The sequence below is a fragment of the Mesoplodon mirus genome (genome assembly GCF_964341445.2).
Source record: "Mesoplodon mirus genome assembly, chromosome: 7".
Lineage (NCBI taxonomy): Eukaryota > Metazoa > Chordata > Mammalia > Artiodactyla > Ziphiidae > Mesoplodon > Mesoplodon mirus.
In genome coordinates, this window is record NC_138983.1 from 72,223,160 (window position 1) to 72,249,114 (window position 25,955).

Consider the following 25,955-nt stretch of genomic DNA (forward strand, 5'->3'; position numbering starts at 1 on the left):
GGCTGAAAAGAGCCTGTGAGGCGTCACACGTGAGGAAGTGAGACCATTAAAGGTAGAGACTTGTTATCAGGATTCCACCTCAGTCGTGTGGCTACCACAGAGCCCATGGACTTCGTTCCAAGTTCACTGACCTAAAACCTTCTGGTCACTCATCTAAGATGGAACACTTTCCAAATTAAACACACGTTTGTTTGTTTAAAACTCTAAGCTGCTTTTTTCTAGCAGCCCGGGGTTTTGTTCCCTTTGTCATTATATGGCCTTTGACCTGAACCAAAAGAAAGGGCTGGTGGAGAGATTTCTTGTCCGAATTACTTTTCCATGCATTTTCCAGCACCATTCACAGGTCCCAATGTCTTTAAGACTTCAGCTGAACTTATAGGAAAAGCAGCTTAACTTTTCAATGCTTGGTTCATCCAGACTAAATGTTCACCATCTTGTGAGGGTTTCCCACCCTCCCATCACTAACCGAATAAATCTGTACCTTAAGGGGCCTGTGATACGAGGGCATCCTCCCCAGAGAAAGTCAGCTCTTCTGCCTCTCGTTCCACAGCTCGATTTCAACTCAGGCATCAGCTGGGAAGGAGGAGAAGGTGATCGTAGATCACCCAGTGAAGACGTGAGTCTTGGGCAGATTTTTCACCACATCTTTGACGGGGTCTTTATTTTATTTTTTCCAGGAGTACATCATTCACGTCGACCCCGTGAGTCAGCTGGGGCTGAACTCTGATAGTGTCCTCGGCTACAGCATTGGGGACATCAAGCGCAGCAACACCTCCGAGACCCCTGAGCTTCTTCCCTGTGGCTACCTGGTTGGAGAGAACACAACCATCTCTGTGGCCGTCAAAGGTAATCCAGCCCATTGCAGGGGTGGGAGCTTCCAGAATGGTAGGTTTTGTTCTGTGACTTGGCACGGGAACCTGTGGCCATGATTTTGTTTGTGCATGTATATGTGGGTTGTATTTTTTTCCCCATCCACCAGTTACTCTTACCTAAGCAAGTTGAACAGTCTTCAGCTTTTTCAGCGACCGTGGGAAACAAATAATTTTAGTTTATTGCTGAAATTACATAACAAAAGGTGCCATTAGCCTTATGACTCTGAGATGAGGGAATCTTAATAACCCTGTTGAAACGGGGCTCCACTGATACCAGTGAGTTTACTCTTGCCTGTGAGCCTTGGATGCAGTCCCATTCTACAGATGGGAAACCACGATGCTCTGTGGGCCAGAGAGGAGTTGCTCGGAGCACCGTGCGGAAGCAATGAAGCTCCTGCCCACACACGATGCTGTTCGAGCCCCCAACTGCCTCATCACGTAGAGAGGCTACGCCCGAGGCTAAAGTTCTGTGGAACTTTAGACTCACAAAGTATTTTTCGGGGAACAAAAAAAGTTTCATGGCCAAGTAAGTCCAGCATCGTTATTCCCATACAGGTTCTCTAAAGCCTCTGTCCTTTAATGTCCTGACTCTTGCCATTAAAAAAGCTGTGTGGGGCTTCCCTGGTGGCGCAGTGGTTGAGAGTCTGCCTGCCGATGCAGGGGACACGGGTTCGTGCCCCAGTCCGGGAAGATCCCACATGCCACAGAGCGACTGGGCCCGTGAGCCATGGCTTCTGAGCCTGTGCGTCCGGACCCTGTGCTCCACAACAGGAGAGGCCACAGCAGTGAGAGGCCTGCGTACCACACACACAAAAAAAAAACTGTGTGATCCAGTCTGACACAAATGCATTTGACTGCGAAACCCCTTTTTCCTATATTTTATGAACCACTTAAAGAAGAGATTGCTAAACACTGTCCTAAGCTCAGCCTTCATGGTATCTTATTTCTTCCCTGTAAGGCATTAATCTTGACTGTAGTTTTGGGGTTGTTTGTTGCAAGCTTTGTTTCCTAACTGGGAGGTTTTCTAAAAGCACCCCAACATTCCTCATCAGCAGGAATGAAAGTCTTGCTCCCCTGGTGACCAGTAACATGTTTGGGTCTCACACATAGCCTTATCTTGTCGGCATTCCATAATTGTGGCCTTGGGCTGCAAGTGACAGAAACCTACTCAAAACTAGCTTTAGCCGGAAGGAAACATACAGGCTCAGGTACCTGGAAGATCCAGGTATAGGCTTCAGGTGCAGCTGGATCCAGGTGCTCCAGCAATGCCATCAGGATCAGGCCTACCTCGGCTTTGCTTATTTTTTGAGCTTTCTGCACATAGCCGGTGAATGGCCCAGATTTATCCTTCTAGCTTAGGAACCTAGAAGAAAGAGAATGTCTTTCTGGACAAGTGTGACAGGAAATTCTTAAGGGTGATTCTGGCCCACCATGGGTCAAATGCTCATCACCAAATCAGTCGTTGTGACCAGGGAGAGGCTTTGGCCCAGCCTGCTCACAAGCCCACCCCTTTGGTGGGTGAAGGTGCTGGGTCAGCCCTTCTTGGACCAGCTGGAATGAACTACTTGCAAGAAAGAAGAGTCCCGGGCTTCCCTGGTGGCGCAGTGGTTGAGAGTCCGCCTGCCGATGCAGGGGGTGCGGGTTCGTGCCCCGGTCCGGGAGGATCCCACATGCCGTGGAGCGGCTGGGCCCGTGAGCCGTGGCCGCTGAGCCTGTGCATCAGGAGCCTGTGCTCCGCAACGGGAGAGGCCACAACAGTGAGAGGCCCGCGTACCGCAAAAAAAAAAAAAAAAAAGAAAGAAAGAAGAGTCCCACTACAAGGGGAAGGAGGGAGGGCTGCCAGGCACACTTTAACAACAACTGTCCACTCCAAGAACCCTTTAGGGAAAGCCTGATACACCATGACTTTAAACTGCGTTTCAGCCACGCTGGCGAGCAGGTGAGCACTGCAAGCCCTGAAGGGTAAAAGGAGTGACCCGTTGCTGAGACCAGACCAAACCTCTGTAGAAACAGCAACAGGATTATCTGCTTCCCGAACAGGCCACCTCACCACGGAGCCTAAGCTGTTGCTGCTCTCAGCACATCAAGTTGTTTTAGCATCTCTAGAGATCAGCTCGGGTGTACTTTTAAGCGATACCTGACTCTTCTGTTTTCCTGTGCTTGACACTTATGCCTTCAAGGCACTGAAAACCACTCAAGGATTTGAGCTAAAAGAGATCCGTGAGCTGCAGATGATTCACTTCAGTGGTACCGGGGGCAGGGGCTGTGGCTTTGTGTGCTCTGAAGTGAGTTCGTCTGCAAAGTAGTCACTGCCAGGGGGTTTTTAACAAGAGACTGAGACAGCAATGTACATGCAAAGAGAGGGGTTTCAGTGTGTTTTAATCACTGCCCCGTGTTTGTTATTAAGTTTAGACAGGAGACCCTATCCTCCATATTTTGCACCAAACTTTGAGCCCATGTAGGCTCTATTGAGACCAGTTCTAGGAAAGTCTTAGGCCTGTACCCAGAAGATCTCATTTGGGATCCTTCATCAGGATGATTCTAGAACAGTCACTGTGCTATCTTTGGTTGGGGAAGATTGGAAATAAATGTATAGATGCGTTAGGGGGGTCTGTTTGCAGTGAATTAATTATGTGGATGGAAGATGCTACTGTAAAACAGAATAAGTGCTTTTCCGTTTATTTTTTGCCTACATAGAGTGGTTTCTTGAGGTGCCTTTTTAATAGAATTGCCTTAGGTTCTGGATAAGTAACCTTGGCTGGATCCTCTCTTGGGAATGATATGAAGAAAACAGCTCTTGTAAAGCCAACAGCCCTGAGTAATGAAGTTGTCCCAGGCGGGGAGGGGGAAAGATGTTTCCTCTTGTTGTTGGAGAGGCTTAGCCTAGGTCTGCCAGTATTCACATCCCCAAATCAAATGGTCCCACCTTGCGTTTTTCCTCATTTTAACGATAAAGTGTTGATACCTTCATGGTGTATGTGAGTGTGGACAGCAGCGGCACCTGGCGTGCAGGAAAAAACAGGGTGAAAGGCTTCCCTGGTGGCGCAGTGGTTGAGAGTCCGCCTGCTGATGCAGGGGACACAGGTTCGTGCCCCGGTCCAGGAAGATCCCACATGCCGCGGAGTGGCTAGGCCCCTGAGCCGTGGCCGCTGAGCCTGCGCATCCGGAGCCTGTGCTCCGCAACAGGAGAGGCCACAACAGTGAGAGGCCTGTGTACCGCAAAAAAAAAAAAAAAAAAAAAAAAAAACAGGGTGAAGAGGCAGCCCCAGGGTCTGGGTGGACACGGGGGATTCACGTTTGGTTTGAGCCAACACCACCGGTAATGGTAAATCCAGAAAGAAAGACAAGTAGGGTTCAAAGTCTCATGAATTCTGCAGAGGATGGATGAGGACTGAGGGGCCACATGTTAAAGGTGAATCTGCGTGGGGGGCAGTCAGCCAAGCCAGGAGCCGGAGCACATCGTGCTGGTGAAGGGAGCCTGCGGTGTCCCTGGGTGGGCGGGGCTGCCCAGGAAAGGGATAGCCTTGCGTTTTGGCAGTTCCAGGTGGACAGGCACAGAGAGCCACCCTCTCTGCAGGGCTGCGAACACTTCCTCTCTCAAACACAGGGCTCGCGGAAAACAGCCTGGACTCGCTGGTGTTCGAGTCCCTGATCCCCAAGCCCATCCTGCAGCGCTATGTCTCCCTGCTGGTGGAGCACCGGCGGATCATCCTCTCTGGGCCCAGCGGCACTGGGAAGACCTACCTGGCCAACCGGCTGTCAGAGTACCTGGTGCTCCGGGAGGGACGGGAGCTGACGGACGGGGTCATCGCCACCTTCAATGTGGACCACAAGTCCAGCAAGGTGAGGAGGTCGTTCAGAGGCTGCTGCTTAGCCCTTTGAGAACTAGTGATGCCACCACCCCCGTGATGGCAAAGCAGCATTTCCTACAATGCTCACCTTTGATGGTTATAAAAGCCTGGGGAAGGAGGTCAGAATGGAACTAGCAGAAAGGAAGACTTAGATCCAAAAGTTCCCAGCAAGAAGTTCCACGTGTAAGTCGACGTAGTTCATTTCTTACTTCCCTCTGTGGGTTGGGCACGATGCTCAGTGCTGGTAATTCTTTAAGGTCAACCCAGATGCTTCCACTTCCGTTTACCAAAAATTCATCACGTGCCTACTAGGTTCTCTTGTTTTTCCAGAACAAAACCTTCTTTTGTGGAACAACAATAATAAGAACAACAACAGCTCGCATTTGCAGACTGCTTACCCTGGGAGCAGCAAACTGAACGCCCCACAGCAGGACCTTTAAGGAAGTAGTTGTCACAATCCCATTTTCTAGATGAGGAAACTGAGGCTCGAGGCAGATGACCATGTACCTAAAGCCACTCAGATAGTACTGAGCGGTAGACTGGAGCTCAAGTCAGTGTCTTAGACCCCAGAGCCAGCAAATAGGCTTGATCCTGCCTCACAGGGAGCAGTGGAAACGTTCGGACAGCCTGACCTAGTCCCAGCCTAGGGTTAGGAGGTGTTTTCTCAAACTTGTTCATTATCCACGCAGTGGTTGTTGATGGTTGATTCACTCTGACTGGCCAAAGGGGCCGGGAAGTCAAAGGTGAATTGGAAGTGATTCTTTCACCTTAAGAATCACCTGGCATCCTTGAAGATGCAGCTCCCCGACCTCATTCCTAGATGATCTGTTTCAGGAGGTTGTGTGGGGCTGGGAATTTGCACCACAAGTTCTCCAGGTGACGTGGACACAGGGGCAGGACTACGGGAAGTGGTCAGAGCCCCTGTACCAAGATCCTCTGTGAATAAGCTCAGGGAAGGCGCCCTCTCCCGGGACCAGCGAGAGAAGGATCCTAGGCACGTGGCTGGAGGTCGAGCCAGGCTTGAATTCAGCCCCCACTCACTCCCCTTGGCCAGGCACCCTTGTACAGAGCACAGCTCCCCAACTATACCCTGCAAGCCTGCATGAGGAAGAGAGGGCTCCGAGCCTCAGGATCCGTGGCCTTGTCAGGCGCCAGAGGCCAAGAACCCATAGTGGAGAGGAACTAAAAGGGAAGATAACTAGTAACTTTAAACATTGGGCTGCTTCTATCACTAAAAGCCACATTTTGACTTAAAAGGGAGGCGTGTGTGTGTGTAGGAAGCAGAGGAGATATGACCCCCTCGAGCATCCAAGCCAGCGTGCAGGACAGTGGCCTGGGGAGGCGCCCACACCGAGTCCAGATCCAGCCCTGCTGCCGACCCTCTGTGCCATCCCAGGCTGCTCACCTGACTGAGGGATGCCTCAGCTTCCTCATCTGTAACATGGAGAGTCATAGCGCCCACCCCAGAGGGTTATTGTGGGGCACAGAAGTTCACATGTGTGAGGTCCCAGAGCCGTGCCTGGCGCAAGGTCACTCCATCCTCAGGAAGTTGTTCTGGGTTCGCTGGCTGGCCCTTAGCTCACCGTTTTGGCCCTTCCCCATCGCACATTCTTCTTTCTCTTCCTTTTCTGACGCGCCCCTTGCCCCAGCCGTGCTGAGCTGTGTTCTAGTGCCAGCTCCAAACAGTGCCCTGCCCATTCTTCACAGTTAAGGCCAAAGGTTCCCCTTTCACCCAGACCTTCCAAGGCCCCCCATGCGTGGAGACCACCCCCGCCTGCACCATTCACTGTCTGTCTGCCCCAGCACTAATCAGCAGTACATATGTGTGTTTGGGGGCAAGGGGGTCCTTTGCTGTGCTGATTCATCAAGGGCTTCTGTGTAGATGGCCCTCAGGCAGTGCTGTGGATTAGAGAGACGTATGAGGCACTTGCCCTCAGGAGCTCCCTGGGAGGTTGGCAGAGTAAGAAATAGTAGTGCTTCTAGAAGGTGCTGGAGCAGGTACAGCACCAGGCCTGGGCACCCCCATGGTGCCTGCTCTTGCCCGGTTTTCTGTTGCCTAGTGAATTCCAGAAGCCAGGGCCCAGGCCTTCCTCACCACTCCCCTGCCCGCACCCCCTGCGCCCAGGCAGATGCCCTGTAGCGGACAGGCACTCAGCAGCGGTTACCGCAGGCCTCAGGAAGGGCCCCTCTGCCGGTGCTGGCCTGGGGCAGGGGAAGGCCCCGAGTACGCGCGTCTTCCTGGGGGCGTTCACCCACTCATTCCTGCCTGGCCTCCGCAGGAATTGCGCCAGTACCTGTCCAACCTCGCCGACCAGTGCGCCAGCGAGAACAACGCTGTGGACATGCCTCTGGTCATCATCCTGGACAACCTGCATCACGTCAGCTCCCTGGGCGAGATCTTCAACGGGCTGCTCAACTGCAAGGACCACAGATGGTAAAGGCAGCTCTGGACCTCGTGGCCCCTGGGAGAGATGTGTGCTCCGGGGGGTAGGAGCGCTGCACGCACGTGGCAGGGAGGGGCTGGGGCCACATGGGGGGAGGGACAGCAGCCAGCAGCCATCTACCTAGGCCCTTAGATGCCCCGGGACGCTGCGACACCTTCTCCAGCTCTCTTACCCTTCATTTCCCCCACAGCCCTTACATAATTGGCACAATGAACCAGGCTACCTCTTCTACCCCCAACCTGCAGCTTCATCATAACTTCAGGTAAGGAGTCACTTTTTGAGTACCTGCTGTATGCCGGGAACTGTGAGCATTTTTCCCAGCTTCACTCATTTGATTCTCACAAAAGCCTCAAGTCGTTAAATTTATCATTCGCAGTTTACAAATGGGGAGAATTAAGTGGTTTGTGTGAGGTCACACAGCCAGTCGATGGCAGGGCTGACTTGCACCCAGATCTCTTTGATGCTAAGTCCTAGGACAGCAGTGCCCCGGGGGCAGGCCTGGGCAGGGACTGTCGTCATGCAGCCCTGCACGTCACCAATGGCACGTCTGTCTGTCCCAAGTGGGTGTGAGCAGTGAAAGCCCCTGCTTATGAATATCTTCATGGAGCAGGTCTGTGGCCTTCGAGCTCCAGCTGCTGTGAACCCTGTGCCCCAGCCCCGTACCCAGCTACCCCACTGCTGGGCTGTGGGACTTCTGCCATGCTAGGTTGTGTGGCCTCTCGCCTTGCCGTTGCAAAATGCCCTTTGCCCGGTGCTGACACTCAGCTCACTCCATATACTGCTCCCCTGCCTGGGGCCTTAGGTAAGGATGAACAGCCGTCTCCTGGGGTGAGACCCCCCCCTCCGCCGGGCTCATTTTCATGGCCATTCTGCTGGCATCCCTGTTGAAAGTAGAACTGCAGTTATCAGAGAAATACCAGCCCCGCCAGGTCACTGAGATCATGGGTCACCTCTGCATCCAGGCTGTCCCAGTCTTATGCACACTTTCTCTTGAATGTCCCTCAAGACCTTTCTGCGCCTGTTTCCCCCGTCACCGCCACATCATCTCCCAGCACACTGTTGCAGTCATTTTCTAACCAGTATGCCTGCCTGCCCCTTGGCCCCCCTGCAGGCCATCCTCTGTGCCAGTGGCAACCGGAGTGAACATTCTAGAATTCAAATCTGACTGTAAATCCTCACGCAAGGGGTCCTTCAATGACTCCCCATTGCCTCCAGAATGAAATCCAGGCCCCTTAGGTTGGCAGGTCAAGTCCAAACTCTGGTTACACTGAATCTCTGGCAGTTTCCCCGAACACCCCACACTACTGCTCATGCCTTTGCAGATGCTGCAGCATGCCCTGCACCCCACCGCCGCCCCAACCCCTGCTCCTGCCTTGCCTCGTGTGGCCGCTCCATTCATCTCCTTTGGTCTCAGCTCAGATGTCCCCTCCTCTGAGGAGCCTTCCTTGATTCCCCAGGTTTCATCATCTCTCGTTCCTCTTATCTGCCTCCTCCGCTAGACTGTGAGCTCCTGGGGAACAGGGACTGTGTCTGAGTCATTGTTACAGCCCCACAGCCCAGCACGGAACCCGTCACAAGCACAGGGGGCAGTTAGCTCAGTGGTCAGAGCTCAGCCTCTGGAGTTGGACTGTCTTGGTTCTATTCTTAGCTCTTCTGTTGACTAGCTGTTTGATCTTGAACGAGTTGCATAACCTGTCTGTGCCTCAGAATTTCTACCTGTAAAATGGGTGGCAATCATATCCATGACACAGGGTTGCTGTGAGGTGTTGTGAATTGATATATGTTCAGTGTCCAGAAGAGTCCGGTTTAAGTATTAACATATGCACCTTCCAGCTCTAGTGAGCTTTGATTCGTGAGGTTGGCCATAGTCCTTGTCATGGAAAAGTGTTCCTGACTTCTTCCAGGTGGGTGCTATGTGCCAACCACACGGAGCCCGTGAAGGGTTTCCTGGGCCGGTTCCTGAGGCGGAAGCTCATGGAGACGGAGATCGGTGGGCGGGTACGGAACGTGGAGCTGGTGAAAGTCATCGACTGGATTCCCAAGGTCTGGCATCACCTCAACCGCTTCCTGGAGGCTCACAGCTCCTCGGACGTCACCATAGGTGGGGAGGGGAGGCCGGGTGGGTGCTGACAGGCGGGCTGGCAGGGGAGGGAAGTACTGCTCCCGGGGCCCTGGCCTCCTCGGGTGGCTGTCCCTGGGCTGGATGCTGCACTGGCCACATGGATAGAGAAGGGGACAGAAGGACAGGCACAGCCTGGACAGACCCCGGGCCACCCTGCACCCACATCCCGGGGCTGTCTGTGCCCTTCTCTCCTGCCCAGGGCTCTGGGGCTGATGAGCAGCAGAGAGAAGTGTCCAGCCCCAGGCTGGTGCAGAAACTACGGGCTCAGAGAGGGGCCCCCACCCCGAGGCTCCCCCAGGTGGAAACCACCCTGTGGGATTGGCTTTGCTTTATAAATAAAGTAATGCTATCGACATTCCTAAAGCTTAAGCTTCAGAGAAAAGAAAAAGATCACTGGTCATCCCACCATCCTGATGTAATCATTGTAATTCGAGCTTATTTTTTCTGTCCCTGTCCATACATGTTTTATGTAGTTGCAGTCATAGTGTACATACAGTATGTTCTTTTTATTTTCGCTTCACATTGTCTCATGAGCATTCTGTATTGCTCTGCAAAATAATTACTCTGCGAAATAATCAAATGTGGGTGCACCATCACTTCCTTAACTGTTTCTGTTCTCTCGGACATCGACTGTGCTTCCAGTTGCAAAGGTTAGGACTAATAACATCTCAACGAACATCTTTCTGTATAAAGCCTTGCCTCCCTTTGGGGTGATTCCCGAGAGGAGCGCAGTCCCAGGGTGGGGTTAGGGAGCCCAAGCGTCCTGCTCTGTGCCCACCACGTGGCAGTTGGTATTTCTGCTCTCACTCAGAAAATGCAGGGTCCCTCCTTTGAGGGGGCCCGGGCTGGCTTCTCCTGCCCCCCCGTTTCAGTCTGACTGATGTTCCCTGTGGTCCCCAGGCCCCCGGCTCTTCCTGTCGTGCCCCATCGACGTGGATGGTTCCAGGGTGTGGTTCACCGACCTGTGGAACTACTCAATCATCCCCTATCTCCTGGAAGCCGTCAGAGAAGGACTCCAGGTAAGAAGCACACTGCCCACTGACCTCCTCAAAGTTCGAGGGACTGTTCTAGTGACGAGAAGGGTTGTCTTTATCTCCCTCTTCAGAAATCTGACTGACGTGGGGTGACAACCCCTCACCTGTGAAGCCATCCATCCAGCGCAGTGTAAGAGACACTGGGCTGCGAATCCTGGCTCTGCCACTGTTAGCTGTGTGACCCTAAGCAAGTCATCCAGCCTCTCTCTGCCATAGTGCCCTCATCGATGGAAGAGAGAACGATAGTACCGTGCCACAAAGAGTTATTGCCAGGGTTCAGTGACATCATGGCCATCGAGTGCTCAGCATAGTGAGTGCACAAGGACTGGAATATGGCACTTCACAGTTTGCAAAGCATCTGCTGTTTGGTTCAAGCTGTGCATTTGTCCTGGGGTTAGGCAGAGATTTTTTGGTTTTATCCCCATTTTTTAAGAGAAAATTATGGCTCAGAGTGAATAAGTGACTTGTCCAAGGTGAGGAAGTGAAACTTGAAGAATCTGGGATTTGCATCCAGGCCTCAGGTTCTTGGCCCTAAGCCCCACGGCACTCGCTGCCTGACGCCAGGACCCCTCACAGGTGACCCTGGGCCCACGTGGCTGCCCATCCCTCCTGCCCTGCTGCAGCTGGAAAGCCCAGATCCTTCCTTCACTTCTCACTCAACCCAGGGGCTAATGCTAGGAGCTTAGCAGTAAGTTGGAGATTGTCACAGTTTTATTGTTGAGTCTGGAGGTGGCCTGAGAAGGTTGTCGGCTTTCAGGACCACTCTGAGTAATTAGCAGGCATCACGCACAGCCAAATAGTCCAGGAACCAGCTTAACAGCCGGGTTTCTGAGGGCTGTGTTTCCTCAGTACCGGACAGTGGGAGACACACCATGCTGGTGGAGGACCCGGGGCGGGGGTGTGTGCACACCCACATGCACATGTGTGACGGCACACCTTAATGGCTTCCGTCAGGGTTTGACATTTGTGTACGTTTAGCTGAGCCTGGCGAATGTTCAGCTGCTTTGTATCTGTAACATGCAGCAGCACTGAGGGTCTTCGGAGACATTCAGGACAACCAGGGCTTGAAAAGGAAGGTGCTGCGGCTCTGGTCACTGGTATTTCATTGAACTGGAGCATGTAGACTGCGTATTCAAGCCACCGTGTTCAAATATAAGTGATTGTGAAGACAGAGAGTAGCAAGAAATTCGGCAATCCCTTGACCGGCCTTAGTTTCCAGTGTCTGAAGATCATTAATTGATGGCAGCATTTTTTAAAAATTATAATTGACATACAGTATATTAGTTTCAGGCAGACAACATAGTGATTTGATATTTTTGTACATTACGAAACTACACTCTGGTAAGTCTAGTTACCATCTGTCACCGTACAGAGTTATTACTATATTATTGACTATATTCCCTCTGCTGTACATTACATCCCCATGGCTTATTTATTTCACAGCTGGAAGTTTGTACCTCTTAATGCCCTTCAGCTATTTCTCCCATTGATGGCAGCATTTCTATTTTGTCGAATGTGGCTTTTGAAAGAAAATAATGAAAGATTTCAGATCTGTCAGTGGACTCTCTTTAGGTAGAAAAATTCACTGGGTAAAGTAGCCATAATTTAGTCTTTACTCAAATGGATTTGTTAGGACCGCAAACCCAAACAGCCACCCAGTCACTCCTGTTTTCTTGGGATGCCCCTCCTACTAGATTCTTGGAGTCTGTTTCGTTCCAGAAGCCTCTCTCTCTTCCCATCAGGGACTTGCGGGGACTGCAGTAGAAATCTGTGCTGCTCGATGGAAGCCACAGGAATTGCAGGGGAGGAAGGGGCACTGTTGCCTTCTGTTTCTGCCTCGCCTCTCACTTCTCCCCTTTGCTCCTTTGCCCAAATATGTCTCCTGGTGCAGGACAGGAGTGACCTAGAGTGTGCTTGGAAAAAGTCATGGGTGCTGTTGAATAAAGCACGTGGGTGCCCAAGGAGGCACCAACCAGGAGGGGTAGGCTTTGCTCTAGCCTCCAGCTACACAGCAGAGGCCCCTCGTTGGTCCTCGTTAAGGATGGACAGTGCTAAGGCCCTGCTCCTTGGACCTCAGCTTGAAAGAAGACCTTGTGGGCATGGCTGTGAAAGTCGGGTCTGATCTTCCCTGCCTGTCCTGGAGAGGTTGCTGATGGACTTGATCTTCAAGGGCCTCTTTCCCACCAAGAGCAAGGAGGCTATAGGTGAAAGGACTTGGGGGTGGCTGTGGAACAGCCCATTTAGGACAAGGAACAGAAACATGTCACCGTCTCAGGAGACTCACCAGTTCACTGTGAGGCGAGAACAGTCATCCCTTCCCTGTGCTGTGGGGTCTTTTGAAGGACAGTCTTTCAAGAGCATGGAAACAACCAGGGGAGGCAGCCAGAGTTAGCATTGTACCAAGTTGCTCAAAAGTGAGCCCTCCTGCCCCAAACCTGTTACTTCATCCCATTCTGCAGCCTGGGAGACCCCATGGAATCTGCAGATTCATGAGGTACCCTGGAGTGTTCTTCATGTCTCTAGTTTTGAAGGAAAGTTTGATGACATTTATTGAGAGGCTGCTACCTGCCAGGCACTGTGCCAGGGGCCTGACAGGCATGATTCCGTTTAGTTCTCAGCACCCAATATGCACCTCATAGACAAGGAGACCAAGGCTCACAGATTTTGACCCTTCCCCAGTTCACCAGGCGGGGTGTGGATTGAGCCAGCGTCGTAGCCCATAGCTGACTCCTCGGTTACTTCCGTGATTTTTTCAGGCTGTCCTGAGACCTCTGTTACTCCACCCTGACCCCTCAGGTTGCTCAGGGAACCAAGTATTGTGTTTCATAGCGTGACTTTCTACATAAGAATTCATTTGACAAAAAGACTCTTCTATTCAAAAAAAAAAAAAGTTTAAAATTCCTCACTCTCCTTCGTGTTACCTTGAGTCCTGTGCTCACTGGGCGCTGGGCGCTGTGCAGGCCTTTTACTCCGCCCTAACCCTGTGAGGAGCGGTGTGGCCATGAGGTGAGCGCACCGTGGTTCAAAGCAGGTAAGCCCTTGGCCAAGGTCATAAGCTAAGGAGAGGTGGAGCCCCAGATTGGGCTCTGGCAGGGCTGCCGGTGGTGGTTGGCAGCACAGAGACCCTGGTGCCCTCAGATCTCCCCAGGGGCTTCCAGTCAGCCCCTCCAACAGGCACAGCCTTGCCTGGAGGAGATGTGGCATCGCCCCCTAGTGGATACCAGGTATCATTGCAAGTTTTGGCTCCTGAGTCTTTTCCCAGTAGAGAGTGTGTGTGTGCGCGCGCGCGCACGCGCAACTGCTTGTAGGCTCTTCCAGAATGTGTACCTTGATGCCTTCACGTGTGATAAACACGTGCATCCCACAGAGTGAGAAGGTGCCCAGTGGCGAAGTTTTCAGTTTCCAGTGTCTTGGCTCCCTCTTCCTGCCTTGGGGAAAGTGAATGTCCTGTCTGTCTGTACAACTGTCTGCTGTTTCCCAGAGCTGCCTTAGGGCTCTGCAGGGGGACCAAGGAGCGTTACGACACATCCTTTGCTTGCCACGGTACTTACCCAGCCATTCATCACCTGGACTTAGACATGTCCAGCAGCAAGTGGGGAGGCTTGTAAAAATATTCTCTGTTCTTGCAGACGACGTTAGGTGTGCCCAGGTGTGCAGTTGTCGTACGACTTAGTCCTCAGCCCTTTGGAATTTTCATTGTAAACACTTGCCAAAGTGTCTAAAGCCTGCAGAGTCACTCAAAAGACCCCTGTCCCCCTGGTGGAAAGGGGAGAGTGGGGAGCCACTGATCACATGAACCAACCTGCTCTGAGACTCTGGGCAAACCTCCCACTGCTAAGCCTCGGGTTTCCCATCTGTAATCTGAAAAGTGTGGACTAGAAGAGTTTTTTCAGGCTGGCTCTGTGGAGCCCCGAAGTTCCTCAGACCACTCATAGTAGGGTCAGGGGAATAGAGCAAAAATTTAAAAGCCACGGGGCCAGACCCTCTAGGAACTTGATGAGCTCGGAATTCTAGACTCTGTTGTTCTGCAGCCCTGAGCATCTTCTCTTCCAGGCTGGAGGATGGAGACAGAAGCAGTAGCTGCCAGAAACGACGTTTGGTTCAGCCTCACACATGTGAAATCTGGCTTGGGAAAGTCAGCTGAGTGCTGTAGGGAAAGCCCTTGGAGGGAGAAGCTTCTACAAGTTGCAGGAATGTTTCTCACGTGCAACAGGCTTTTTCAGTTCTAACTAACCCTAAGCGCTTTGTGTTCCCTTCCTCCCTGACTCGTACCCATGCGCACACGAACCTTCACACGATCCCTTCCTGCTCGGACTGTGAGTCGCCTTTCCAATGCCAGACTGAGCTCTCAGGCCTGGGAGTCACTGCTGCCCCAGGTTAAGGAAGGTTTCGCAGTAGACAGGGCTGCAGCACTAGACAGGAAGGGCGCTGGTGTCTGAAAGCGCTGAGTTCGTAGAAGGCTATGTATCTTAAGTGAAGGAGGAGGCCATGGATTAAGGGAGGTGGCGGGCCTGTCTGCAGTGTGGGCAGGGCAGGCACTTCCCTGAGACAATCGGAGGGGGCTTAGGCAATCGTGAGACAGCGGAGGGACAGCAAGCCCAGCCCAGGTGACGTGTCCTCGTCAAGTGGACAGCCTGGCCTGCATCTCCCTGCTCTGCTTTTGGCTGAGTCATGTGGCTCTTGCCGATACCGAGTGGTTCAGAGTGGAGTCTGTCAGCAGGGGTGGAGAAGGGAAAGGCCCAGACAAGGATGCCAGGGTCCTGGGTTCGAATCCAGCGCTGCTCCGAAACCTTTCACAACTGGCTCTTCTCTTTAAGCTGTAAGTTCTCCATCCGGTAGATGAGGCCGCTGGGACCCCAGTTCCTTCCAGCTGAGGCAGCCTGTGACCTGGGAAAGACGTGATTTTATCAGTCAGAGCTCAGCTCTCCTGTACTGTCAGCCTTCTCTCCCCACATCCCCCTCCCTCCCCTCTCAACTGTAAGAGTTCTGGGAGGACAGAGGGAACAGGCAGACGGACAGACAGGCTGGGTCCAGATGTAATTCCACTCTAGAGTCCCCCCTCTGCAGCCATTGTGGTTCAGGGGGCTTTGGTCTTTGTACCCCTGTGGTGCCCTACAGAGGGGGTGCCCTTCCAGAGCCACAGGTGGCACTCTCCTGGGTGGGCACATCTTGTCCTGGCTGTGAGCCAGTCCTGCCACATCTGCTCAGACTTAAGTGGTCCACGGACCTGGGCAGACTTGGATTCCAGTTCTGCCTTCTCTCGTCCCTGGGCCTGGCTCCTTGTCTGGGAAACTTGGGTAGTGATGCTTCCTCTTGGAATCACATGGTGGTTAAACAAGATATTTGTCAAGTGCTTCTCTTAATCCCTGGCACGCAGGGAGCTGTAAGGTGTGGCGGCAGGGGTGGTGTTAAAGGGGAAAGATACAGAGAAGGCACCCAGCCACGTGAGATGCAGAGCCTCGCCTGGGGAAGTGGTGCAGCCTAGGTTTTTGCTCTTTGAAGAGTGTATGTAGTTCTTGAAATTGACAGAAGAAGTCACTAAAATCATCGTATTATTTGGTATTTCAGGCTTAAGGAAAGGAGCTTGGAGGCATGGTACTGGTCTTACAAAGTTATGTGATAATTCCGCTTTAAGAGCAAATTAGTTGTTCTGGGCAATTTTGAGAAATATGTGAGGGAGGAGAAGCAGTTACAATTCCAGTTCCCACATGGAACCCCTTTAACAATTTGCCTCTACACGGGGGCTCTTTGAGAGTCAGACTCACTTTAAGAAATGGGGTTTTATTGAGCCAGAGCCATTGGTGACCTCTGCCTGGGCTGCTGATACCCAGCACCCCATCTGTGTGCCGTGGAGGCGGGGGGTACTCAGTGGGATGACAGCCCCTCTTTCCAGCTCCACATTCAGTGACATCATGTCGGTAATTGATTGGCCACGGTGGGAGTATTCATATCATGGAAATTGGCAAGCACTTCAAATCAGAGAGTTGTTTTTCAAGTTAGATCAGTGAGGCTTAGAGTTTAGGGCGACACAGTGAGTCAGTGGCAGAGCTGAGGTGTGAACCCAGGTCAGGCTGACTCCAAAGCCAGTGCTTTTACTCCCTAGGTCATGCTGCCTTTGGTCTTAGCACATCAAGGTGTCCGTGCCTTGGATGATTTCCTTAGAATTTCCTCTGGAAGTGGAATTACTCCATCAAGGGAAGCATAATGCTGGGCTTGGAGAGTTTTTCAGAAAGTTGCAAAACAAGGCCTGCAGAAGAGGTCTCGGCCCACTTCCTAACTGTTCCTTGTTTGTCCGTTTCCAGCTGTATGGAAGGCGGGCCCCCTGGGAGGACCCCGCCAAGTGGGTGATGGACACCTATCCTTGGGCAGCCAGCCCTCAGCAGCACGAGTGGCCTCCCCTCCTGCAGCTCCGGCCCGAGGATGTCGGCTTCGACGGCTACTCCATGCCTCGGGAGGGGTCAACCAGCAAGCAGATGCCCCCCAGCGACGCTGACGGAGACCCGCTGGTGAGTTCTTGGCTTCCAGAGCAGCTCCGCATTCACTGAGCACTTACAGTGTATTGGGCCTCATGCCAGGCACACCGGAAATTTGGAAGTGACTGAGCCCCAGCCTTGCTTTGGAAGGCTAGACCTATCCCAAGATTTGGGACATTTTTGCCAATATTTTCTTCCTTGTTTTTAGTTTTTCATTCGTGTCTTTAACCCCTCTGAAATTTTTCAGATAAAAGTTCAAGAATTTGATTTTTCTCCCTAAATGTCCCTACACCACTCTTCGCCCTCTGGTTTGAGTGCCAGCTTTATCATGTCTTGCCCAGTAGCCCAAGCCAAATGGTCAGGAGCTTAGGCAGGGAGAGGTTTGAGGGCGGGAGGGACTCATGGAGGAGAGGGCAAGGGGGCCTGAATGCGGGTCCCCTGGCCAGTGACATGAGTTAAGCCTTTAACGCTGCCTGAGCACCTTTACTCCACTGATGCTAAAGCAATAAAGGCCCTTTAAGAAAAACCTGGGTCAGAGATCATACCACTACAATTCTAGAACTCTCTGCCAATGTAAGACCCATACGTAGGCATACTGCGAAATTAGACCTAATAAATCAAAAGCCCCGTTAAAAGAAGGTTGAAACACATATACCGGAACCTCCCATGGTTAAATGACCATTATCATGCTATAAATTTAACACTGAGCTCTCTTGGCAACTCAGGCAAAAGGAAAAACACTGCAAAGAATATTGCTTGCATTACCTAATGAAAGAACACATTCATAAGAGATGCAGCAGGATTAAAAGACAGTTGACTTGCTGTTCTATCCCTAGTGACTAACTGATTTGCTAGATAAAAAATAATAATATTGGGCTTCCCTGGTGGTGCAGTGGTTGAGAGTCCACCTGCCGATGCAGGGGACACGGGTTCGTGCCCCGGTCCAGGAAGATCCCACATGCCGCGGAGCGGCTGGACCCGTGAGCCATGGCCTCTGAGCCTGCGTGTCTGGAGCCTGTTCTGCGCAACGGGAGAGGCCACAACAGTGAGAGGCCCGCGTACCATAAAAAAATAAAAAAATAATAATTGCCCAAAAGTCTCTGAATTGGAATCCAGGCCTCCCTGTGCTCCGAGGCTCTGCTTTACTGATGCTGTCCTCTGCCTCCCCGTGGAGGCCTTGACAGGAGCTGGAGCCCAGGTGACTCCAGCCTGCCCTCTGGCTAGAGCCAGGACTACAGATGGGCTCGATGCTCATCGAAGGGGGAACCCTGTGCCTCGAGGTCAGCGGTGCTGGGGCGCTTGGCTGGCATCTCACCCAGGCTGAGGGCTATATTTGAGTAAGGTGCCCCTCCCAACTAAAAAATGTATACACATTATCTTTTAGAGGATTTTGTATTTTCAGTGATCTGCGTGTATTAATCCACACCGTAACGTTATAGGGCAGGTATAATGATTCACATGTGACCAGTGAAGAAACTGAGGTGTAGCAGTTAAGTCACTGGCCCAAGGTCATGCCGCTAGTAAGTGGTGGAGCCGAGACTTGAACCCTGAAAGCCTGGCCGAGGGCCCATGCTCTCGTCCACTGCGGGCCACAGTCCCCAGGGTGAGTCTAGAGGAGGTGGCGTGAGCTTTGGAGAGGCCAGGCGAGGCCGGCTGGCCGGACCGGAAGCCATGTCGCAGCCTCCGCTCTTTCCCCAGATGAACATGCTGATGAGGCTCCAGGAAGCAGCCAACTACTCCAGCCCCCAGAGCTATGACAGCGACTCCAACAGCAACAGCCATCACGACGATATCCTGGACTCGTCCCTGGAGTCTACTCTGTGACGGCTGGGCCACAGAGCCTGCCCTCCTGCCCTCCACCGCCCCCCTCTGCACCACCCTGAGGGCGCCCTCCTGAGCCAGCCCCCGGCCTCGGCGTGAGTGCCGCGCGAAGACCCGGACCCTCCTCGTCCTCCAGCCTTGACCTGGGTGCAGGCACCCCGGGCCAGCCGCCTCGGGACCGCTTCCTTCACAGGGAGAACTGCACCATCTTCTGGGTCCATTATTGTCTTGCCTCGTTGCTGTGACCTTCCTAAGACACTGAAAGATACTTCTCGGGAAAGGACCATCACCGTTGAAATGAAAAGGGTTTAAAAGAAAAAAAAAAGCCAACCCACTTGAAGCTCTGAAACCAAACAGCATCCTGCCCTCGGCGGCCCAGAGACAGAAGAGATGAGAGCAGAGCTGAAAGCGGAGACCGCAGGGCTTCCTCCGCGCACAGACCCTGCAGCTCCAACCCCGCCGCCGCCTTTCCACCACACCGGCCACACAGAGATCCGATGCCAGCCGGGGCCCTTGCTTTGGTCACACTCAACAAACTGCAGAGCCGCATCGCAGGAAAAACTTAGGAAAAACAAATCGTGCTTTCTCTTTGGTTTGTTTTTTAAATGGTGCTCTCCTTACCCGAGAGGTATTTTGCCTGTTCCAGTTCCTCCCCCGCCTTTCAGACCCATCAGCCTCTGGTTCTTCCATAAGTGAGAGCGAGGCCGAGCGGATGTGGCTGTCAACGCAGAGCTGCATGTGTCTGTCTCCTTCTCGTACAGAAATGAATCAGGTCTTATTCCTGCTAACACTGTGTACAGTGGGAATTGGTCTACCTTGGCGAACCGATCACCCCTTTGAGAATGAGGTTGAGTTTCTCCCTTTCTGACTCTTTTGATTTTGAAGACTTTTTTCCCCTCTCCTTCCCCTCATGATCAGAATCCATCCTTTGGTGAACGTGAGAACCGCAGGAGTTGGCTTTTGGTTTGGTCCTGCTGAGTTTTGGTTTTCAGTTGTCCATTCTCGGTTCTGCACACTCGCTGCCTCCTGCTGGGGCCGGGGTCGCTGTGCCCTTGACAGTGGACCAGGACCCCGTCCTCAGCGTGTGGGTGAGCGGGACCTTGCCTTTCCTCCTCGTCCTCAAGGCTGCAGGACACACGTCGACACCTCCAGCATGCCAGCCCCGACCTCAGGTGGGGTGTGAGGTCACCTCGGAAAACACTTGCACTTTCCCCAGAACCAACGTGACGTCACACAAGTCAACAGGTGGAGGCAGCTGCTCGCTTCCAGAAGCTCTGGCCTCCAGCGGACGAGCCTTGCCTGACCTCTTCGGTGCTGACCTTCCCAAAGCGATGCCTTAACTGGTTTTGTACTCACCGTGTTCATTGATGAGTGTCGTGCCTGCCTGGGGTCTGTTTTTCTGTTTTCCCCATCAGAGCAAACAGGGCTAACAAGTCATCTGCTCACTAGAAGAATTCAAGCTAATGTGACTTTTCTCATCCAAAAGACTCATTCGTGTGGATGTGTGACTGTGGGAAAAAGAAAAAGGAGAAAAAAAAAAAAATCTTTTTTTTTTTTTTTTTTAGATTCTTATCAGTCTCCAGCTAACGCCCTGACTAGACAATGATCTGTCTTGTTCAGGAAAAGAAAAAAGTTCCTACCATGTTACATGACATTGTTGAGCCATGCTCTGCTCGTATGTGTCTTCAACATACCGGTATTTTCTCTACAGAGTGTGGTCAATCTTTGAGTCATTTGTTTCTGATTTATTTTTATCGGACCCCCATGGGGGGAGTCTCTGTTAATGATCAGGGTTTTTACTCCATTTTTTTTACATTTCTATTTCCAAAGGTCCCTCTCTCAACACCTTTTATTTTCTTACCACAAGAGCTTGACCTGAAACCAGTCACATTACATTGGATGACACCATTTGCTTCCTCTTTGAAAGGAAAAGGGGAATGTGTCCCTCTAACAGGTGAATGGGAAACCTCTCAGCGTGCTCTTTTCTTTAATCTCAGTAAACTCAGACTCTATTCTGCTAAGCCTTCCTTAGTCATCTGGGTGTGTGAGTGTGACTTGTTCTGTTTTGTTTTTCATAAAATGTTTAAAGCATGTATTTAGCCTGTGACCTCAGGGGTCAGTCACACCCTGAGCCTTCTGGTAAACCTGAAGAATGGTCCTTCTCAATTTATCTCCCAGCGATGACCTTACACACTCATACTGTGAATTTGGGAGGAGGTGCAATGGACTTCTCCTCATGGGCAGTTTTCCCGGTCACCTTGTGAGTAGACACCTGCCAATATCCTTTGACACTTCTTTTTTTTTTTTATAGCACCCTCTTTTCTCCCCCGTCCCACAGACTTCCCTCCCACCGGGTCCAGGCTCAGCGCTGAGACCTCTGTCCCTGGTGCTGCCTGACAAGTGAACGGTGGTTTCAAGGAGTGTAGCCTTGTACGAGTCACAACTCGGGGTCTTTCCTACAGTTTCCGGAAGCAGGGTTGTCTGATATGCACATTTCTTACTTTGGTCCTGTTTTGCTTTTGTGTCACTCACCTTTGACAAAGTGACTTTGTGCTCATTTAGGGTTCTGTCCGAAATGCTTCCATTTTGCCTTTTTCTACAGTTAGGCTAATTTTGAAAATGTATGAAATTCTATGCAACATTTGTGTTGAGTTACCAATGGAAGCCAAAAGTTTTCTTTCCAAACTGCCAAGAATTTTACAGGCCATAAGTGAGGTGGGAATTCCCTTTAGTTTAAGGTGGTGGGTGGGCAGTGGGGGGGACACGGAACGAGACTTGCCTAGACCTTTGTTGTATCTTGGGGACATATTTTATTGTTGATGCTTAAATTTCAAAATTCTGTGTATTCAAATTTGATAATGCCGAATCTACTTCAAAAGGAAAAAATAATCCAACTTTGTGGATACAAAATGGAAGGTTTGCTGTTTTGATCTAGTTATTTCCAGTGGAGCAGTTTATGAAATATGTTCTATAAGATGTACATTTTTTCATTGTAACATAGAAATTGTAAATAATTGATTAAAGTGCTGCATTTTGATGAATTTTTTCTAGCCATTTTTAAAGAGAAAACTAGGAATTGAGTATTTTGTGTACGGTATGTTTCCGTCCTCCCTCCCCGTCCGCCGTCCCTCCCTATTTAATTTTCACTCGTCATGAGGTTTTTGGATTTGCCAATGATCTGCCGGAGATCATGCCCCACATCATAGAGAATAAAGCTAATGATTGTACCAGTCTTAAATTATTCATGATTCAATAAAATTGATGCTTATTTATTCAGATTAGTGGTTTGGCTTTTCTGTACTAGAGAACGTACTAATCAGAGTTCAGTTTCATGCCAGGAGGAAGTCATTCTTATTTGGATGCAGGAAACACAGCGAGAGCCCCCCAAAATCTGCAAACCCATCTTTGCTGCTGCGTCATCGACATCCTACCTCTTCTCAGTTCCTTGCCTCAGTTATTGCCTGTGTGGACTTTGTGCTCCTCCCAAACTTTGAGTCACTGGGGATCTTGTGAAATTGCAGATTCTGATTCAGCAGGTCCAGGGTGGGACCTGCGATTCTCAATTTCTAAGAAGCTCCTGGGTGAGGCCAACGCTCTAGGTCCTAGACCATACTTCGAGGCAAGCTCTATCTATCAGTATCCAGCCACCCCTCACCCCCCAGTCGACCCCTTGGCACAGGAAAGATTTTTTTTTTTAATGTATTGAGTACCTACTAATTGCCAGATGCTTTCCCAAGTGCTCCAATATAATCTACAAAATGACCCAGAGGAGGTAAATATTCTTACTCCCGTTTTACAAGTGAGAGGAAAAACAAAGACCGAAAATAAGGCTCAGAGAAAACTTGCCAAGGATCCTGCAAGCTAAGAGGTGAGAGAATTGGAGTTTCAGCCCCATATTCCAACCCCAAATCCTGCCTCTCATCTCAGGGGCCCCGTTCCGCATTGCAGCTGATATCCACTGCAGAGCAGAGGCAGCGGGAGATGACATCACATCTTAACCTTCACTTTTACCAGAACGACAAAAACTGTAAAGGCTTGGTTTGAAGTGAGGCCTGTGGGGTCACTGTGAAATTGATCCGACCCAGCTGGCTCAACTGCTGGTGATGTGAAATGTCCAACTCAATGTAGCACACAGCAGTGGCCCAGCCAGGGGGCAGGTAAAGAATCCAGACGTTGAGAATAGGCAGTTTTTAATGCCTGTCAAAAAAAAAATGAAAGGGAGCTGGTACAATGGTGTGGCAACTAGATATCCTGAATTTCCAAGGTTTCCCACATCAAATATTCCACCCCTACATTTATACAGTGAAATATTACTCGGCCATAAAAAGGAGCAAAATAGTGCCATTTGCAGAGACATGGATAGACCTAGAAACTGTCATACAGAGTGAAGTAAGAGAAAAACAAATATATAATATTTCTTATATGTGGAATCTAGAAGAATGGTGCAGATGAACTTATCTGAAAAGCAGAAATAGAGACACAGATGTAGAGAACAAACTTATAGATACCAAAGGGGGAAGGGGGGGTGGGGTGAATTGGGAGGTTGGGATTGACATATATACACTACTATGTATAAAATAGATAACTAACGAGAACCTGCTGTATAGCACAGGGAACTCTACTCAGTGCTCTGTGGTGCCCAAATGGGAAGGAAATCTAAGAAAGAGGGGGTACATGTATACGTATAGCTGATTCACTTTGCTGTACAGCACAAACACAGCAATGTAAAGCAATTATACTCCAATAAAGATGTTAAAAAACAAAAGAATATTCTTCTTCTCAAGCCATTTTCTTAAGACATTCTCTCCCTTGACCATAAAAAGAATTTATGTAAAAAAAACATAAAAATGCAAGAACTATAGAAAGCATCATATGTAATGTATTTAATGGTAAAATGTTGAATGTGTTCCCTTTCAGATTAGGAGACAGATAAAGATGCCTCCTTTCATCAGGTAACATCATAGTAGAGAACCCCAGTCAGCACAGAGAAGCAAGAGAAGTAAATCCTGAAGATTGGAAAGGAAGAAATTGGACTGTCTTTTCTTACAGATAGCATTATGTACTTAGGTCATCCAAAAGAATTCACAGATAAATGATTAGAAATAATAAGTTGAAAATTTTTGCTGGATACAAAGTACATGTAAATCTATTGAACATCTATATGCACCTAAATTTTTTTTAATTTAAAAATACCAATTTCAGAGCATCAAAAATATCAAATACCTAAGAACAAATTCAGTGTAAGAGGGGCAAGACCTCGGAATTCCCTGGTGGTCCAGTGGTTAGGACTCCATGCTTCCACTGCAGGGGGCACAGGTTTGATCCCTGGTCAGGGAACTAAGATCCTGTAAGCCATGCGGCACGGCCAAAAAAAAAAAAAAGATGGGCAAGACCTCTACGTAGAAATCTATAAACCATGGGGAGAAGTGAAAGACCCCAAGATATGAAGGAATATGTGATGTGTATGGATTAGATGACTCAATGTGAAGATGTCAGTTCCTCCAAAATGGTCTAGAGAGTTGATGCAAGCCCACTCAAAAGGCCGACATAATTTTTATGGAATCGACAAGATGGTTTTACAATGTATAGTGAAATGCAAAAGGTGAAGTATAGCCAACTACTGAGCCTGCACTCTAGAGCCTGCGAGCCACAATTCCTGAAGCCCGCGCGCCTAGAGCCTGAGCTCCGCAACAAGGGAAGCCACTGCAATGAGTAGCCTATGCACCACAACGAAGAGTAGCCCCCGCTCGCCGCAACTAGATAAAGTCTGTGCACAGCAACGAAGACCCAACGTAGCCAAAAATAATAAATAAATAAAACAAAAATTTTTAAAGAGTATTAAGAAAAACGAAATAGGGTCTTTGCAGATGTAATTAATGGAGAAGAAGTTCTATTGGAGTAGGGTGACTCTTTACGCACTATGCCTAGTGTCCTTATAGGAAGATAACCTAAGGATATAAGGGAAGAGGGCCACGCGAAGGTGGAGGCGGAGATGGGAGCTGTGCAGCTGCAAACACCCCAAGGATGGATGCTCCTTGCTTCCACCAGAAGCTGGGGAGAGGCAAGAGAGGATTCTACCCAGAGTCTCAGAGAGAGCACTGCCCTGCTGACACCTTAATTTCAGATATCTAGCCTCCAGAACTATGAGAGAATAACTTTCTGCAGTTTTAAACCTGCCAGTTTGTGACACTGAGTTATGGCAGGTCTAGGAAACGCGTACAGTTACATACCCAATGTATACATGTATACATGTATGCACCAAGAAATATGTACACAAATGTTCACAGCAGTTATCACGTTCAGTATAACAAAACCTGGAAACAGTCCACAGGTCCACTGACAAAATTGTGATGTCAGTGTCCTCCAGCAGTGAAAATATTTGTGGGTGGATGTTGAGTGAATGCTGAGTGAAAGCAGCCAGACCCAGACTGATGCCAAATGTGTGATTCCATTTACATAAAGTTCACACTGCCGTTAGGTGTGGGCAGGTGTGTGGGTCATAAAACTAGAAGGAAAAGCAAGGAGGACAGGGGCAGTGGTCAGGAAGGGTAAGAGGCTCTGGGTTGCTGGTGGTGTCCTGTTTTGTGACTTGGGTGGTGATTTCATGAGCAGCTGCTTTGTCGTAGATCACTAAGCTGTATATCTTTGTGCACTTTTGTCTGTGCGTGTTATACTTCAAAATAAGGTTTTTACAAAGTAGATGCTACCCCAGGCTGCCCGCCTGGCCACCACACCCAATGAGTGCTGCAGGGCAGCCGAGAACGCTCCTGCCTGAGAGCAGACTGAGCTTCCCAAGTCCATAAACCAAGGACACCGTTTGCGTCCACCTCGACACTAACTGATGCGTGAGCTTGGATGGGTTAATGCCAGTTCCCTATGCCTCAGCCCCCTCTGAAGTAAAATGAGGCTAAACCACCTGTGTCTTGCAGGATTCAGGGAGGCGATGCGTCCAGAGGGTTCCTGGTGCCGTGAAGCACTCACTCCATCTCCCTCATCCTCCCAGCTCTGGCTCCTCTGGCTGTGCAGTCTTTCCAGTGTGTCAGAGGACAGAGCTGCTCAGCCTCAGATGGGGGAATTGGGTCCCACAGGGGAGGATGCGGAGAGGTGAGTCTGGACCCCAGACAAGGGGAAATGTCCTGAAGTTCACAAGTAGGGAATAGGCTGCTAGTAAGCTCCCTGTCACCATGGGAGTCCAAGCACAGAATGGAGGACCACCTGACAGCAGCAGCAGAGGGATCCCAGCCCCGGTTGGCAGGTGAGTTCCAGTGGTCTTTGGAGCTCTGCTTGCCTGGCAGGATCACTTCAGACAGGGCATAATGGAAAGAGCCCTGGGGTCTA

At 50.5% G+C, this 25,955-nt stretch overlaps 1 protein-coding gene across 8 annotated transcripts in view; it reads left to right on the plus strand.

Moving 5' to 3' along the window:
* Window positions 1-21,893, plus strand: part of NAV2 (neuron navigator 2) — a 768,613-nt gene extending 746,720 nt beyond the window's left edge. For 7 of the 8 annotated variants that reach the window (XM_082628907.1, XM_082628910.1, XM_082628903.1 and 4 more), the window contains 8 exons: window positions 678-846; window positions 4,480-4,715; window positions 7,003-7,157; window positions 7,358-7,429; window positions 9,072-9,268; window positions 10,190-10,308; window positions 16,626-16,829; window positions 18,495-21,893. In XM_082628907.1, the coding sequence (XP_082485033.1) occupies window positions 678-846; window positions 4,480-4,715; window positions 7,003-7,157; window positions 7,358-7,429; window positions 9,072-9,268; window positions 10,190-10,308; window positions 16,626-16,829; window positions 18,495-18,620 (1,278 nt within the window). In that variant the 3' untranslated portion in view covers window positions 18,621-21,893. Of the gene's footprint in view, window positions 1-677; window positions 847-4,479; window positions 4,716-7,002; window positions 7,158-7,357; window positions 7,430-9,071; window positions 9,269-10,189; window positions 10,309-16,625; window positions 16,830-18,494 lie in introns of those variants that run through there. The other variant, XM_082628908.1, reaches the window with a different exon arrangement.
* Window positions 21,894-25,955: the final 4,062 nt, after the last annotated feature.